The 18563-nt window shown below is 42.5% G+C and overlaps 1 protein-coding gene across 4 annotated transcripts in view; it reads left to right on the top strand.

The window, feature by feature from the left end:
- Positions 1 to 18563, top strand: part of tjp2a (tight junction protein 2a (zona occludens 2)) — a 70031-nt gene that overhangs the window by 49235 nt on the left and 2233 nt on the right. For all 4 annotated transcript variants that reach the window (XM_061800599.1, XM_061800598.1, XM_061800597.1 and 1 more), the window contains 17 exons: positions 1982 to 2135; positions 3166 to 3277; positions 4080 to 4210; positions 4293 to 4371; positions 4488 to 4638; positions 5925 to 6033; positions 6351 to 6570; positions 6737 to 6924; positions 7019 to 7114; positions 7227 to 7306; positions 7378 to 7588; positions 10474 to 10574; positions 11181 to 11405; positions 11516 to 11620; positions 12721 to 12927; positions 13323 to 13400; positions 18399 to 18484. In XM_061800599.1, coding sequence (XP_061656583.1) covers positions 1982 to 2135; positions 3166 to 3277; positions 4080 to 4210; positions 4293 to 4371; positions 4488 to 4638; positions 5925 to 6033; positions 6351 to 6570; positions 6737 to 6924; positions 7019 to 7114; positions 7227 to 7306; positions 7378 to 7588; positions 10474 to 10574; positions 11181 to 11405; positions 11516 to 11620; positions 12721 to 12927; positions 13323 to 13400; positions 18399 to 18484 — 2333 coding nt within the window. The remainder of the gene's footprint in view (positions 1 to 1981; positions 2136 to 3165; positions 3278 to 4079; positions 4211 to 4292; positions 4372 to 4487; positions 4639 to 5924; positions 6034 to 6350; positions 6571 to 6736; positions 6925 to 7018; positions 7115 to 7226; positions 7307 to 7377; positions 7589 to 10473; positions 10575 to 11180; positions 11406 to 11515; positions 11621 to 12720; positions 12928 to 13322; positions 13401 to 18398; positions 18485 to 18563) is intronic.

Here is an 18563-nt window from a genome sequence, read left to right as displayed (position 1 = left end):
ATGCTTTAAACTAGTATCGCTATATAGTATAGCTACATTATTAAATACGTTAATGAAGTACAACCAAACTCACTGCGTATATGGTATATCCCACGCGGCTGCCTACCCTTTTTTACGTTTGTCAAGCAAATGAAGTTGCTTAGTTGTTTTTCTTTCACAGCATTTTTTTTTTTTTTTTGTTCTTTGTTAATCCATTGCTCATGTTGTTCTTTCAACTTGGGCCACGTTGCCCTGTTTCCTCAGAAACTCAGCTTGGTCTTCTCGACTTGGCAAAGCTCGTGTTCCTACTTCCTCAAGTTGAAGCAGACACGTTAGCCCAAGCATCCACATTCCTTTCAGAAATTGTGGTGTAACTCGCCTGGGGATACCTCTTAATAACATTGTGTTCGCCATTTGTCATCCATTGCTCCCAACTTCACTTTTATTTTGTTCACGGCGATGTAGACTCATGAATGAAGTTGCTTTGTTTTTTTTTTTTTTTTTCATGGCGATTGTTTGTTCTTTATTAATTAATCCATTGCTCGTGTTGTTCTTCCAATTTAGGCCACCTCGCTTTGTAAGCTCCCAGTATAACAGCAAGGTCCGAGTTCATTAGCTGCGCTTGTTTATTCATGGCGGCTGTTTGTTCTTTGTAAGCATATCTCTTTGTTGGTGCCATTTTTTGGGGATCTTAGCCAAAACTATGTTGTTTAACACAAAACACATAGCATCATCTACAGTACCTTCTGCGGGGCATGTCTTTAGCGTCCTCTCCACGCCCAGACTTTCTCCTGTAACTTCCAGATGCTGTCCTCTCACTGGTCCGCTTTTCCTTTATATAACTTGCGTGTCATGAAATGCTTCCAGTCGGTTATAAATTTTGGACAACAGGTTACATGTAAGGCGCTCCGTAATATAAGGTGCCCTGTCCATTTTGGAGAAAATTCCAGACATTTAAGTGCGCCTTATAGCCATGAAAATACAGTACTTTTTGTCAACTGATTGACTTTTTGCAAATAATGAATAATAGAGCTTTGTCTGCTATTCAAAGGCTGATGTTAAGAACACTTCCTGGACTTTAGGGATATTTCTCCCACTTTACCTATGAATGGACACATCCTCAAGTTGTAATTTTCTCAATGGATCTATTTAATATATGATTTACGTGCAACCTGCACACACAGTTACTTTTTCCATGCAGCAGCAGACTAATCAGGAGTGGCAGATTTGCTTAAGTGTAATTCATTGAGACAGTCTGTGTGAACATCTCCACCTCTAAATTAACATGTGAAAAAGTTCCAATAGGTGTATCACTAGTCTTTTTAATTACTTACTAAATGTAGCAACAAAGCTGCATATTTAGCAACACCGTGGGACTGATTTACTGAGAGTCCAAATTACTGGTGCCCATTTTCCTTGTCACTTTAAACAGATCAGGTACAAATCATCTGTAAAAGTGTTAAGAGACCAAAGTTTTTAAAAGAGGGTTTTGAGCTTTAGGTAAAAGTGAACACACCACAAGTGCAACATGACGCTTGAAGTGATGGAATTGGATGCTTTAATGCAAGGAAAACAAGCGACTTTGTGATTTAATTTGCCCCAAGTGCCTCTCCTGCATAACATTGCATTTAAAACTTTGGAAAGGACACCTGAAAAAAATCCGTGGGAGAGGCCAGCACCAGACAATTGTTACAGTGTGCTGAAATTTCCCCAGACACGTGAAAAAATTTATTTCATTTTGCCTGTCCCGCCTTCTCATGATTACGCATAGCAGAGCAATTTGTGCCTGCCTTACACATGAATGGGCGATTTCTGATGTAGCTGATATGTGCAGCCCCATGGGGTGTGGCACTCCAGCACTCTAGTCGTCATTAAATTTTAAACACTTAGAATCTTCTCACTCTTTGTAAAATGTTTCACCCTTAACAAGAGTTTTTATCTGCAGTTTACATTGCTCCTCAATAATGTAATATCCATGTGTGCATCTCCTCACCAATGTCAGATCAATGGAACGGCAACTGAAAACCTGTCGCTCAGCGATGCAGGGAAGCTGATCGAGAAATCTCGTGGGAAGCTCCAGCTGGTGGTCCAGAGAGACAGGCAGCAAGTGCTGATCAGAGTCCCCCCGATGGTTGACAGCGACTCAGAACTTGATGGTGAGAGATACTTGAAACTGAAAAGCAGCAGGTCCTATCCAGTGTAGAACGAACGTGGCAGCCGTCCTCATGTATAAACCCCCAACATATCAACAACAATGAGAATTAAATGTAGAAATGTTGCTTCTGTTGTTGTTTTGTATTTGTCCATATTCCTGTTTTCCAATTTTAAATAAAAGTTTCTTTCACATCAGTTTATAGTATTCTTTACCTTCACAGTTTTCACAAAACAGAACCCTATGACACAATGAGGTAACCTAGGGAGCTAAAGGAAGTCTCATTTGAGCTCCACCTATAGAGAATTCTCTCTTATACCTAGTTTAAGTGTCACGTGACTGAAAGTTGTGCTGTGATTGGTCCAGTCCAATCTAGATAAGTGGAGTGAATGGATGTTTTTGCTCACCAAACATCTGCAGGGAGGGTGGAATAGCCAGAGGCCCTGTGACCCACTTTGTCTGTTTTTGGGCGTGTCTGTTTGTGTGTATGTGAAGGTTGCCACCCGCCTTTGGCAGGGTGAACTAATCCACCACCATAATCCAGCTATGGGATATGACAGTATTTCATCATGTGCGATTTCACACCATACCGACCATGTGGTCTTTGCTTTGAAAATCAATATGGACTTATTGTGTGTGTGTGTGTGTGTGGGGGGGGGGGGGGTGTCAGATTTTTATATCCCTTCAATTACTTTAAGTACATATACTAATAGAATTGCTGTGTACCTCTGTTGACCTGCTCTGGAATCTATTTTTATATACAATATATGTATTTTTTTTGGGGGGGTGGGGATAAATTTTTCTGGCAATTTAAGCACTTTTATTTTGATGCATTCAGTTTTGGACCAGTATGTTTTATTTTTGTCTTCCATGATTCTGGGCCAAGTTATGTAATCAAAGAAATGCAAAGGGATTTTTTTCATGCTTGTCATCAGAGCATGATGACAACAAAATAACTGTTTTGGCAGAAATAAGGGTCTCTAAATCCAGTTTGCACTCACTTGTCAAGTTGTGTATGTCTGTTTGTGTTGCAGATATATCTGAGATAGAGTCGTATCGTTCCTACTCTCCACAAGATGAAAGACGAGGCCATCATTCAGACCTTTCTTCCCACTCCTCCAATGAAAGGCTGCGAGAGAAGCCAAGGTAAATCAATATCAAAGGACTCAGTTTCCTTTAAAGGGTCAGGACTTGGCAACTACAGCTAAAATATAATCCATGAGATGAAAGTCAATTTAAATCAGGGATGCCAAAACTTTTTTTTCCCGAACATCTGCAGCCAACATTTGTTTGTGTGTTGGGGGGGGGGGGGGTATCTTGTATGCTTTGTATTGCTCAGTTGTTCTTTCCCAGCTGCTTGCACAGTAACATGAATTTGCAAAGCACAAAGATCAAAATTCAATAAAAATGCACAGCTGGGCTGTGTCACTCACATCTGTAGACTCATCCGGCTGCAGTAAGAACCACTCGCAGGCTGTGATGTCCTTCCAAAGTAGCTTGGTCAAATACTGGGCCAGACATAAATTGGAGGCCTACTCCAGCCTAAACAGATGTATCTCATCCCATTTCTTCAGTTACTGCCTAATTACACACCGTAATAGTATGAGGAAACTTCCTCATCTTCTGCGGTTGACATCTTAGCTGAAATGTGTTTTTCAACCAAAATGTGCGTGGGCCATAATTTTCTGAAAATCAAATGTCATCAAAAATCAAGAATAAATTACAACTAAGTCAATTTTGGTTAGCATTTTTTCTCCACACAGTTTTTAAGTATTGAAGTATGGAATGAGTGCCAATTCACAATACTATAGAGGTCCTTTAATTCATATTTTGAGACCATGTTTCTAATTGCCCCAACTGCACTGAAATGATGATTAGAATAGTGGTACTGTATGTCTTCAACATGTGGACCAGGAAGGTCCCTAATCACAATTTCTTTTGTTGTCAGAGAGGACCCTCCTAATAGGCTGGCTAAAATGGGTGCCATGCCAACCCCATTTAAAGGTCTTGACCGATCTGTGGAAGCCACGCTGGCATTGCCTGCTGAGAGGGAGGAGCCACGGCCACAAACACCACCAAGTAAACTTTTCTGCTTTCCAATATTCCAAATATTCAGCTGTGCACATTATTCATGTTCAGTATTGTACTTCTGCTCTAAAAGCGATCACAGTTGGCCCAAAGGTTCACGCTCCTCCCAAAGTGCCACTGAAGCCAAGCATTGAAGACCAAGAAGTATATGGGTCAGTCATATATCACATATTTTTTGTATTTCACTGACTACTATTTTTAATGGTCACATATCATCTCATATTGGAATATAATGAGAAACTGAAGAGTTCTTGTTTGCATCTTCTAGGCCAAATACATTGATGGTCCGTTTTCAGAAAGGTGACAGTGTTGGTATGAGGCTTGCAGGAGGGAATGATGTTGGCATCTTTATTGCGGGGGTTCAGGAAGATAGTGCGGCTGAGCAAGAAGGTCTTCGCACTGGAGATCAGCTGGTGAAGGTGAGATTCAAAACAAAAAAAAACACAGTAGCTTAATACTCTTACTTTGGTAGTATAAAAACTGAAAAATCAGCAATAACAAGTTGTCATTTTATAAAAACCATCATTACAATTCATTGTTCAAAGGGTAGAATATGAGATTGCAATTGAAGGTTGACATGTCCATCTATCCATTTTCTGAGCCGCTTATCATGACAAGGGTCACAGCAGTGCTGGACCCTATCCCAGCTATAATCGGGCAGGAGGTGGGGTACACCCTGAACTTATTGCCTGCCAATTACAGGGTACATGGAGACAGACAACAGTTGCACTCAATTTAGCCAATTTACAGTCTCCAATGAATGCATGTTTTTGGGATGTGGGAGGAAACCGGAGTGCCTGGAGAAAATCCACGCAGGCATGGGGTGAGCAAGCAAACTTCACAAAGGCGGGGCCGGGATATATATATATATATATATATATATATATATTATATATATATATATATATATATATATATATATATATATATATATATATATATATTATATATATATATATATATATATATATATATATATATGTGTGTGTGTGTGTGTGTGATACGGGTCTTCAGGACTGTGAGGGCAACACTTTAGAGCTGTTCCACCATGCCACCATAGATAGGTTTGTTTCTCAATACATTAAATAAGTATGAGGATAAGTTTTGAAAAACGGCAAAGACTGAGAATAATAAAGTATTGAATTGTTGACCTATAGCTGAAAACCTTTTGACCATTTGAGTTGTCCTGATATTTTATGTAAGGCAAAAATGGGGTTGTGCTGTTGTCACCAGGGCTTACTTTTGGATTGCCACGTCGTCTTCTTCATTATAACTTGACTCTGTTCGCCCACTATAGCAGGCACATACCCATTATGCCCACAACTAGAAAAAAATTTCTTTTCTAAAGTGTATGGTGTTATTTGAGCTACACTGTTGATACCTAGCAAGGCAATGGTAGAATGAATGGGATCCTCACCCCCGTGGCCCCTTAACAGCCTGACAGTGGCAGTGTTTTGAGACCATTTAACGTCACGCATCTAAAACCTGAAAGAATGTCCATTTGGAGTCCTGAGTTCACATTTTTGTAATATATATATTTTTTTTAATTCCATCTATTCATTGTCCAGCTTTTTAACAATACTCTGTGTCAAAATTCCAAGACCTTTTTTAGCCTATTTGCTTAATTTTTAGGCTCATTGTATGTGAATTGTGTCATAAATCAGTATTTAAATAGTATTTCATACACTTGCTATTTATGAATCAGGTGAACAACGTGGACTTTAGGGGTATGGTCCGTGAGGATGCAGTCCTGTATCTCCTGGAGATTCCTAAAGGAGAAGATGTGACCATTCTTGCACAGAGCAAACCAGAAGGTATCGTATGAGTGTGTCTAATACTGTATCTCTTCATTTGTTGCCACGGGTGCTCTTAAGTTAACTCTATGAAGAGAGGACATTAAGCTGCACTTAGGATTGTTTAAAATTCTCAACATATGAATAGTTTACATTTTGCTAATTAATTTTATGTACAGCAATGTGCATTGCAATGAAAGAAAATACTTGTTGAGGAACTGTTAGCTAAGAATCACCTTTGGAATTATAATGGCAGTTTTGGTTTGTGAATTTTATACCTTTGCTGTGGATGAATGAACACATAATTCCGACATTCTTTCTATTTGCTCGCCCCCCAGTATACAAAGACATTCTAGCATCTGGCAGAGGTGACTCATTCTTCATCAGGACCCACTTTGAGTATGAGAAAGAGGCTCCTCAGAGCCTTCCTTTCACCAGAGGAGAAATTTTCAAAGTTACTGACACACTGTATGATGGCAAGCTGGGCAACTGGCTGGCAGTCCGTACGAACAAAGAAAACCAGTTGCTGGAGAAGGGCATCATTCCCAATAAAAGCAGGTCTGTATTGTCTTGTGGACGCCGTAAAATTGTGCTCTATCTTTCTCGTTGGAGCAGCTGGCTGCAAATGAGGTCGAAGTGCAATTTGTTTTCATGTGACCTGCAAAGATCAAACATTAGTTATTAAAAATGAAGGTGCCTAAAACACTTCTGTTTTGCCTCACAGAGCAGAGCAAATGGCTAACGTCCAGAATGCTGCACGAGCCGCATCAGGTAATGACAGAGGGGACTTCTGGAGGCTTCGTGGACAAAGAGCAGCCAAGAAAAAAGATCTTCGAAAGAGTCGAGAAGATCTGAGTGCCACACCAGTTGCCACAAGATTCCCAGCCTATGAGAAAGTTGTCCTGCGTGAAGGTGCTTTTACACTGGCCTCAATATAAACTACAAGGGTGTTGTTGCTTCCTGGTGAATTTTTGAATGTCTTTGACCAAGGACCGTTTGTTTTCAGCTGGCTTTAAGAGACCCGTGGTCATATTTGGGCCCATTTCGGATGCTGTGAATGAAAAACTAGCCAATGACATGCCAAACGAGTTCATCGTTGCTAGTAAGCGTTTGTTTTGTGTATTAGGATGACAGGGGAGAGATTGTGTATTTGTTTTAAGGAATAGTGGTCTATTACTAACTGCTCTGTGAATACTGTGTCTTTCGTGTTAAAGAAACTGAGCCAAAGGATGCAGGCAGTGAGAAATCAGCTGGAGTTGTAAGATTGAACACAATTCGACAAATTATTGAACAGGTATGCTAGTCCAGAAATTCCAGATTCGTAATATTCATCCACCATGTAACATTGTGCCTATTTTCACTAAGGACTCTCACGCACTGCTGGACGTTACTCCCAAAGCTGTTGACACCTTAAATTACACCCAGTGGTATCCCATCGTCATCTTCCTGAATCCAGACAGCAAGCAGGGAGTCAAGACCATGAGGAACCGCCTTCTGCCTGGGTCCACCCGGAGTGCACGCAAACAATTTGAGCAGGCCGTTAAACTGAGAAAGACCTGTTCACACCTTTTCACTGGTCAGTTTCATCACTTGGAGGTTGTTATTGTATATGAAATTTTGAGCGCTATGGCACTGTAAATTCTTAACCTGGCTATATATTTTTGCTTTTATGCTAAAACACAGGACTCACTCCAAAGACAGAGCAAATACACCCACCAACATTAAGAACACATGTACATACTAAGAGAAAGTTTAGGATTAGTTTCCATTGAGTGGATGAACCTCACAAAGTTCCATATTAGCTCATCAGAAATGGCAAAATAACCCTTTCCAAAGTTATATTTGGAGGTTTTAAGGTCTCTTTATACTCCTGCTCTACCATGGTTGACAACGCCAACATTCATCTAGAGTTCATACGCGGCCCTAAAAGTCCCTAAAAACCCCTAAATTTTCGAAGGTGCATTTAGGGGCTCCTAAAAGTCCTTAAAATCCGCGAAAACCGGTCAAGCCCCTAAAAAAGGCTTAAATTAAAAAAAATCAAAGCGAGGACCCCTACCGCCAAAATTCTCCCTAAAAAATAAATTAATCTTTTATTTAAAAAAAAAAAAAATAGAGATCCGTCTGGCGTCCAAAACAGCCCGAAATTGTCAACGGAAGTCACCGTGTTGACAACTAGTCGCCATCTTGTCGATATTCCATTGTTTGTTTCCGTGAGTAGGCATTTCACTTCGTCTTCGTTACGACGTAGCGTAGTCCTTTCATCGATCCAACTTGTATCAGGGGGAAGTGCATTTTTCAAGAAGCTTGGGTTGAAAGTAAGGAGCTTTGTGGCTGGGTTCGTCGAGATCCAAAAGATCGTCACATGTTTTACTGCCATCTGTGCAAGCAGAGTTACCAGCTTGAAAAGATGGGCGTCAAAGCGCTGGAGTCGCACCGGAAAAATAGGAGACACGCTGATTTGGCGAAGATTCTGTCATGTTCCGTTGGTATGAATCTGTTTCTAAAATATCAAGATAGTGAAGCATCAACTTCAGGCAGTGGTACTAGCAGTGCATGCGCACTAGGGATCACAAAAAAACGCTTACTTTCATAACCGGTTTTAACTGAACAGCTGTAGAAAAAAAAAAAAACGATTAACCGGTTTTAAAACAGGTACCATTGTGGTGTTTACATAATACACCCGCGGGACCTCGAGTTGGGGTGCGGGGTTCCGCACGGACTGTTCTTGTTGTTGCTCTTCCGGAGTGACTAGTTCACAGAGTTCCTCCCGTTATGCGAGTAGTGTTTTGATGTCTGCCAATAAAACGAGTTTACTCCCATACTTTGGAGCGTTTCCTCGATGCCATGTTTGATGTTTCTTTGATTTCACTGAATGTTCTTTTGAGTTCAACTTTACTCTAACAGCGAAACTTGAAAAAAGTGGAAATGATGTTTAAAAAATAGCGCAATGTGGAGTACCGGAACCGGAAGAAATGATTGGAAATTTTAACCGATTTCGAAAGTCCGATTACGGTTTCGGTTTTTAAAAACCGAAAACCGGTTATAACCGGTTATTTGTAACCGGTTGCGATCCCTAATGCGCACCTACAGTTGTCCAGCCAGAAGTCAGGCTTTGTGAACGTAGTTCAATACACGAAGACGAAAGTGTTTGCAGTCGTGTTGCCAGACAGTGACATTGCTAAAAACTACCACTGTGGGGAAAGGAAGATTTCATACCTGGCTACATTTGGCATCGCTACCCACTTTTCATCTCTACTGCCTCAAAGCCAAAAAAGCCAGAATAGAGACTGACATATCTACGCTTATTGAGAAGGCTGACAGGCTGTGTGAGGAGGCAAAATAAAAGAGGAATCTGAGGTTTATCAATGAGGCCAATGCACTCAGAGGCAGAGAAAAGGACAAGAGAGCCACTTTGGCACCTCTTAGAGGAGGCACTGGGTAGGCTCTAGGAGCAAGAGTAGGGGTGCTGAAACAGACATCAGTAGAAGACATTTGTGTATATAGTTGCAATTGTAGTTAGAATCTGTTTTTCTATATACTGTTATGTGAAGACGTTGACAATGGTCATATCAATGAGAACTACCACAAGGGGCGACAGGTGATTACTGTCACAGGTACTGAGATACTGGAACATTTGATGAACCAAGAACGGTTTATGGCACCATTGGGTGAGTCTTTTTTCCTTACTCTTGATTTCCCACGATGGCCCTAAATTTTTCGTGTCGGCCCTAAATTTTTTCCGTGTCAGCCCTAAATTTTTCATGTCAGCCCCTAAAAAGCCCTTAAATTTTTTTGGTCAGACTGAGTATGAACCCCGCCCACACAGCATGGGGAGCATCATTAAACATCATTTGGTCATTTAGCTCCATTTCTTGAAGCAGACACTCTTCCACACTCGTTATTATTTTTTTTTCCTAGTTACAGACAGGAAAGGAATAACGGCAACCGGAAATAACCAAAAAGTGCTGATGAAACTCCACCATGTGGCGGCCTTGCTAATACCAGCAATAGCGGGGTTTCCTCATGCGCGAGTACAAAGAGGCCGTTGGTCTACTTCTCAACTGCTGTCAAGGTGTCCCTTTAGCAAAGCACCGACACCCCTTGAACTTGCGCAGAGGTGCAGCAATGTTTTCGTGCACCTTCTCTTTTATCTCTTTGCAGGCCTGCTTGTGGGAGATGTGTTTTTCTCTGTAGTGTTAAACATACCTTATACATACAGGTATACATACAGCAGGGTTTCCTGAGTTTCCCATTGAGGGATGATGGTAAATTTAAAAAAATAACTCTTAAACCTACTTCCAGGGTAAATACAACTCCCTATCAAACATCCACAGATGCATACATCGTCTCCAAACATTAAAAGGCATTTAACCATTCAATTTATTTGTTAAATGGTATCCTCACTGACGTTGCAGTTCTCAAATCAAACTATACTTTGTGTTTCTTTTCATTCCCATTCAGACACCATCGACCTCAACTCAGCCAACGATGCATGGTATGGCAGCGTGAAAGACTCAATTCGGGAGCAGCAAGACAGAGCTGTGTGGGTTTGCGAGGGCAAGGTAAGTCCAGGAGCATTTTCCAATCCAACTGTCATATACCAGATTCATGTTGCATTGATGGGAACACTAAAGCAGGGTTTAGAGAATAAGTGTCCACATAAGAAACTTGTTGTGGCCCAAATCAGTTGGCAGAGCTTCATTATGTTCAATATGTATTTTATATCTGTATGCAAAACAATTGTCTAATTTTGAAGTGCTGATACTGGTGTACTGTATAATGAGATATATATATATATATATATATATATATATATATATATATATATATATATATATATATATATCTTCAAGTATTGTGATATTTACACACGAACAATACATCACAAGTAAATCAACATTCACAAAAACATTAATAAATGCCTTTGGGTACCACAAGATGGCGGTAAAACAGCCCTACTCAAATAGTTCCTTGGCATAAAAGATGAAATTCCTCAACTCCAACATAGTACCTTGTCATCAAAACGATACCAAAGTAATGCTTAAGCACAAAAACAACAAATTGATAAAATTTTCAGCAAATAACAGAATAGGTTCCAAAACAAATTTAGAAAAAGCAGAATTTATGAGTGCCAAAGGTGTTTACTGTATATGCTTTCCTCTCCACAGTTGGATGGTTCAGAGGAGGATCTTGATCTCCATGACGATCGAATGTCCTACTTGTCAGCGATGAGCGCAGACTACCTAAGCATGGACAGCCGTCTGACCAGTGACTACGACGACACAGCCGATGAGGGCGGGGCTTACACCGACAACGAGCTGGACGAGCCAATGGATGAGCCCCAGCCCGTGTCAGCCATTAGTCGGTCATCCGAACCTGTACTGCCTGATGAGGTGAACGGAGTAAAAACTAAACACTGTTAAAATTTAGTCCACTGATGTACAGCGCATCCCTCTCAACCCTACTGTATCATGTGCGTGTGGTTGCATCTCTGTGTGTGTAGAAACCCCACCCTGAACCCCGGACTCGTATGAGAAGGTCAGGCAGCAAAGAGAAGCTAAATAGAGAGCCCAGTCCTCCCCCTGCTTTTGTCCCTGAACCTCCAAAGGTGAGAGAGCAGAGTGCCTTTCAAATGTGCTGAAATAAGGCTTTCTCACCTACTTTGAATGGACCTGTACTTATTTGAGCAAAGCCATTCATAGACTCAATTCACAGTCAGATTTGGCTCAAATTTGAGCCACACATAAGTTAATACTCCTGTGCACACACCTACTTTTTGAGACAAACGTAACACTGTTTTCAAGTTATTCACACACGCACAAGTTGAGAATATTTACACGTGTGGGAAGGCCGGTCCCTCCATCCGCCAGCCGGTTGTGTTGCTGTCTCCATTGATGACTTGACTGCTGAAATACCTGGTAAACTGACAATGGTTGAACAAGGTGGACTACCGGCAGCTCCCTCTTTAGTCAGTCAAACATAAAGAAATCTCCTTCCTCATTTGTTGCAAGGATACAAAAACCAGGTTATTATTGCAGTGTTTACATAACAACTGGTTAGCTCTCAAGCAATCTATTTTAGTCTATGCACTTTACTGAGACAGCAACACTTCTGCAAAATAAAAGACCATATTTATCCTTATGTGTGTCATTGCTGCCACATCAGACTCAAATAGGCAGCAATAATAACCGAACCAAAGATGTGGTGAGTTAGCTGGTGGATATTGATAAGAAATACAAAGCGCTACACTAAATCTGTGATACGTGAACCGCGATATAATGAGTGATTAGTGTATCACGCACTTTTTGAGAGTGTTGTATTTGTAGAAATAAAAAGAACAAATTTGAATCATCCTTCCATCAGTTTTTTTTTTCAGTGTTTTGGGTCATGGAAAAGAGGTGGGGTCCATCCTGGACTTGTCCCAGCCAATCACAGGACACATAACAACAAAGCATTGACCTCTGGACAATTTAGTCTTCAGTGAACCTAACATGCTTGTTTTTGGAATGTAGAAGGAAGTCTGGCATAAGAATGAGGATGCTTGATGACCATGCTGCCCTGATTGGATCATTGAGTATTAATTAGCATCTCCACCCCCACCCCCCCTCCATTATTTAATCAATTAATGATCATTTAAAGAAATAACATCAGGTTTCTCAGCAGAACATGCAGGTTTCGGACAACCTGACTGGTTGTGTTCTGCTACAGGTGCGTCCTCAGACTCGGACCGACTCGTCACGCAGCTATGACTCACACTCCAGCAGCACCATCAGCAGCGATGCGGTGGGCGGGAACAAGCCACTGCCCCCTCCAGTGGCCCTGAAGCCCACCATCGCCCGCCTCAGCCAGATGACGGATGAGCAGACCTCAGAGAAGGAGGAGGAGGACCCTGCCAACAAATCCTTCCTGGGCAAGGTTGTTATTACTCACATCGTTTCAGTCATAGCTATTTTTAGACCTGCATGAATATTCTGCATATGTTACTGACTGGTCTAATTTGTTCAGCCCTTTGCTTTGTCTAATTGTGTTTGCTGCTTGCTTTCTTATGTTGATGCCTCTTAATTCCACTGTTTTCTCCTACCACTTTCATGGCTTCTTATGTGCCACAGCAAAAGGGGGATCAGGTAATTGAATGTCTGTGATCACCCACAAATTCCACATGAAGCATTTGTGACTCTCTATTTTTTTTTTATTCCACCCATCTTTTAAAATCAATGTTTCATCTCTCTGTGAGATTTACATGCGTGTCATTGCATTGATGTGACCTAGTGTAGAAAAAGGACTCATGTCAACATTTTGTTTCTCCAAAGATTAAAGCTTTTGAGAAGATGGACCACCTGGCCCGAGCTCAGAGGATCCTCGAACTGCAAGAGGCAGAAAATGCCCGAGTACGTGTCGTTTAATGTTTGCATTACAGTATTTTCCCCCGTTATTCACGGGGGTGATGCAAATCACGAAAATCCGCAAACAATAGATGCAGTATTAATATACAGGGAGTCCTCGGCCTATGACTGAGATCCGTTCCTCCGGTGGCGACTTAACCCGAATTTCGACTTAAGTCGGATTCTACCATTAAAGTCATAATTTACATCAAAATACTTTGTATAAAAAAAACTGTGAAATAAATGAGACGATGTACTTACCATTAGTGCTGAGAGGTGGATGGAAAAGAAGAAGGAGAGGCTGTGCTTAGGTACTGCGAAGGAACCTGGTCCTCAACTCTCTCCATCTCAACAAGTATCAAAGAACCTTGCTTTGCGATCATTGTATCCGACATAGGAACGGAACCCTTCACATGCGCTAAAATACGTGCTTTGTCTTTCCTAATTGTCACCACAGTCGACCGACTGAAGCCTTGGTGGTGTTGGTGTCTCTCCTTTCTCCAATCTTTTTATGATCTTGAGCTTTGTTTCCATAGTAATGGATTTTCTTTTGACTCCAGAAGCATTGCTACAAGACACAGCTTTCTTCTTTGGGGCGATAATGTCTAAAAAGGAAGGCAAAAAATCAGAATATACTCCCGTCGCACAAACACGGACAAGCATTGGCCGGACAAAATGGTGGACGGGGGACGGGCGTTGTAAAGTCGAAATGACTTAAGTGAGGCCGTCCTAACACGAGGACTCCCTGTATCTATATATGATGTGTACCATATTTTTGCAACCAGTTAAAAGTCTTAAATTTTATACTAAACTATGTGCACAATTGTTGTGTGACTTGAAGTAGTCCTCTTGAACACACTGGTTACACTGTTAGCATGCAAGCTAGCAGGTATTTTAGGACCTAGATAAGTGACCATATGATAGCGCTCACAAGGCGGTGAGGAACAATTGCAATTTTACATCTGTAAGCAGAGAAAGATTACAATGGCCCACACACTGCCTTTGTAAGCAGGTAATTACTGATACTGTGGTACACACTCACGGTGTCACATCGAAACTAAAAATATCACACCACAGGAAACAAAATTGCATGCTCCCAGCATGCTTTGCGGCACAAAAAACCATAGTGCCGCACTAAGGACCACGCAATTGTTCCTCACTGTCTCGTGAGCACCATCGTATGTCGCCTTACATACATGCTTAAACACTTGCTGGCATGCATGCTAAGAGTGTAACCAGTGTGTTTATATGTACTTTGATGGACAAGTACTAAATTGGTATCAGGCACTTGCACTTTTCAGTTTAAATACATTATAGCTTTTCGGGGTTAAGGTGCTCCCTGGTCTAGGTACTCAATTCACTCATACCTTTGCTCAGTTTTGGAATGGTAAACCTTTAAGTGACTGACTTGTAGTACGTGGCCATGAAGAAGGGATGACAATAATACGCTCATAGTCTTCAGTTGAAATGGAAGAAAATGTCAAAATCTCTGCATGTCTAACTTTTGTGTTCACCTTTAGCCATGTGTTACATTTACCGGAATTTATCATGTATAATACGCACCCCCAAAGTTGACCTCAGAATTCTGGAAAACCTTTCTACCTTCTCAAGTTTAATGCTTTTTCTTTTTTTTTTTTTTTTTTTTTTTACAATTGCTAAAAAAAGTATTATCTGTGTTTTTAGTTTTTTTTTTAAGAATTATTCTGATGTTAAGCAACTTAGTTTGAAACTTTAGCCTGACTTTTACTTAGTAAATTGAAAAAAGTTGTCCTCGTAGGTTTGATTACCCAGGCATAATTTGTATGATGGGTACAATTTTGGGAAGAAAACATGAATGACCATTCAAAACAGGTTTATTTTAATGGGATTGAAATTAAACTGTCGAGCAATTCAGATCAGCATTACCATTAAATAACCATAAATAAATGATTGATGTTCTGTCATCAATCATCCATCCGTCCGTTATCTACTGCTTTTCCGGGTCAGGTTGGGGAGAAAGTAGCTTCAGCAAGGATACCCAGACTTCCCTTTCCCCAGCCACTTCTTTCAGCTCTTCCGGAGGTATCCCAAGGCGTTCCCAAGCCATCTGAGAGACATAGTCTCTCCAACATGTCCTGGGTTGTCCTCGGTGTATCTTTCCAGTGGGAGACGCCCGGAACACCTCACCAGGGAGGCGTCCCAAAGGCATCCGAATCAGATGCCCCAGCCACCCCATCTGGCTCCTTACAATGCGGAGGAGTAGCGGCTCGACACTAAGCCTCTCCCGGATGACCCTATCGCTAAGGGAGAGCCTGGGCGCCCTGCAGAGGAAACTCATTTCTGCCGCCTGTATCCGGGATCTTGTTTTTTCTGTCACAACCCACAGTTCATGCCCATAGTTGAGGGTAGGAACGTAGATCGACTAGTAAAACTAGCTCCCTCTTTACCACAACAGACCGATACAAAATCCGCATCGCTGCAGACCCTGCACCGATCCCTCTATCGACCTCCCGCTCCATTCTCCCCTCACTCGTGAATAAGACCCCAAGATACTTGAACTCCTCCACTTGGGGAAGGATCTCATCCCCGACCAGGAGAGGGCACACTACCCTTTTCCGACTGAGGACCATAGTCTTGGGTTTGGAAGTGCTGATTCACACTCTGCTACGAATCACTCCAGTGAGAGCTGGAGATCAGGGCTTGATGAAGCCAACAGAACCACATCATCTGCAAAGAGCAGACATGCGATGCTTGGGCCACCAAACCGGAAACCCTCTACGCCTCGGGTACACCTAGAAATTCTGTCCATAAAAGTTATCAACAAAATAGGTGACAAAGGGCAGCCTTGGCGGAGTCCAACTCTCACCAGAAATGAGTCCGACTTATTGCCAGCAATGCTGACCAAACTCTGACAGCGGTCGTACAGGGACCGAACAGCTCATATCAGGGGGTTCGGTACCCCATACTCCCGAAGAACCCCCCCACAAGACTCCCCGAAGGACACAGTCGAATGCCTTCTCCAAGTCCACAAAACACATGTAGACTGGTTGCGTGAACTCCCATGCACCCTCGAGAATCCTGCAGATGGTATAGACCTGGTCCACTGTTCCACAGCCAGGACAAAAACCCACGGACTTCCCGACAGACCCTCCTCTCCAGTACCCCTGCGTAGACTTTACCAGGGATGCTGAGGAGTGTGAGCCCCTATAGTTGGAACACACCCTCCCATCAACCTTCTTGAAAGGGGTCCACCACCCTAGTCTGCCAATCCAGAGGCAATGTCCCCGATGTCCAAGCAATATTGCAGAGGCGTGTCAACCAGGACAGCCCCACAATATCCAGAGCCTTTAGGAACTCTGGGCGAATTTCATCCACCCCTGGGGCCCTGCCACCAAGGAGCTTTTTAACCACCTCAGTGACCTCAACCCCAGAGATAAAAGACGCCGCCTCAGAGCACCCAGACTCAGCTTCCTCGTGGGAAGGCGTGTTGTTGGAATTGAGGAGGTCTTCGAAGTATTCTCCCCATCGACTCACAACATCCCGAGTTGATGTCAGCAGCGCCCCGGCCTCACTATACACAGTGTTGACAGTGCACTGCTTCCCCCTCCTGAGACACCGGACAGTGGACCAGAATTTCCTCTAAGCCGTCCCAAAGTCATTCTCTATGGCTTCACCGAACTCCTCCCCCGCCCGGGTTTTTGCCTCAGTGACCACCGAAGCTGCATTCCGCTTGGCCAGCCAGTACCTTTCAGCTGCCTCAGGAGTCCCACAGTCCAGAAATGCCCGATAGGACTCCTTCTTCAGCTTGACAGCATCCCTCACTGTTGGTGTCCACCAACGTGTTCGTGAGTTGTCGGTACGACAGGCACCGACCACCTTACGGCCACAGCTTCAGTCGGCCACCTCAGCAATGGAGTCGCGGAACATCGGCCACTCGGACTCAATGTCCCCCCGCCTCCTCCGGGACGTGAGCAAAGTTCTTTCGGAGGTGGGAGTTGAAATTCCTTCTGACTGTGGAATCTCCCAGCCGTTACCAACAGACCCTCGCAATACGTTTGGGCCTGCCACGTCAGACTGGTATCTTCCCCCACCATCGGAGCCAACTCACCACCAGGTGATGGTCAGTTCACAGCTCCGCCCCTCTCTTCACCCGAGTGTCCAAGAAATCCAGTTGCAAGTCCGATGACACGACCACAAAGTCGATCATCGAACTGCGGCCTCGGATGTCCTGGTGCCAGGTGGACATGTGAACACCCTTCGGCCTGAACATTGTGTTTATTATGGACAATCCGTGATCAGCACAGAAGTCCACTAACAGAACACCACTGGAGTTCTGATCGGGGGTGGGGGGGGTTGTGGTATAATGCGCACTATTGATTTTTGATCATTTTTGTGGGGAGGAGTGCATGTTTTGTACAGCTAATTACAGTAATCAACTCAAACCTAAAACCATCATGTGGTTTCCTTTTAATCATCTATATATATATTCATATATTGTGTACTTTAAGTAAGTGTGTCATAACAGAACAAGGGTGTGCAAACTCAATGTTTATTCAACAAAAAGAAGATGGGAACAGTTTGTGTCCTCTTTTTGTCATCTTTAATTTTTAGGAAGTATTTGTCTTCCTTTGAGTGAATTCACATACTAGCACTGAGGTTGCCTATCAACCAAGGAATCAGACTGCAGTTTGTCTAGATTCAGCCTACATCCTAATACCATCCTATGCTAGTGTAGATTGGAGGAAAAATAGTGTTAAAAATAAAAAGTTAAAAAAAAAAAAAAACAGAAGTTGCACTGAAACAAGAAGCTACTCACTGTGTCATGTCAGTTTGAAAAATATTAATCACTACTCTCCCAATAAATCAGGATCTCACTTTTTAAATCTGTGTCTTTAAATCTCTTGTGACCTTACATGATGGAGCACATCTTAGAGTTGTGTTTGTTAGTGTTTTGTTTTGGGTTTTTTTCCCCCCTCCTCCTTTGTCGTTCTGACGTATCTGGGCCTTGTTCCTCTCTCCCCACAGTTGGAAATCGCCCAGAAGCACCCAGACATCTATGCAGTCCCAGTCAAACTGCCCAAACCCAATCTCAACCGTCCTCAGCCAATAGGGTGAGAGGGTCGGTCCGTTGTCAGAAATAAGCATCCTCTGTTTGTCTGGTGCAGTGTGAGAGCTCTATCACTTAATGCG

The sequence above is a fragment of the Syngnathoides biaculeatus genome, chromosome 17, assembly GCF_019802595.1.
Source record: "Syngnathoides biaculeatus isolate LvHL_M chromosome 17, ASM1980259v1, whole genome shotgun sequence".
NCBI classification, from domain to species: domain Eukaryota; kingdom Metazoa; phylum Chordata; class Actinopteri; order Syngnathiformes; family Syngnathidae; genus Syngnathoides; species Syngnathoides biaculeatus.
This window is presented reverse-complemented; position numbering and strand designations above follow the sequence as displayed.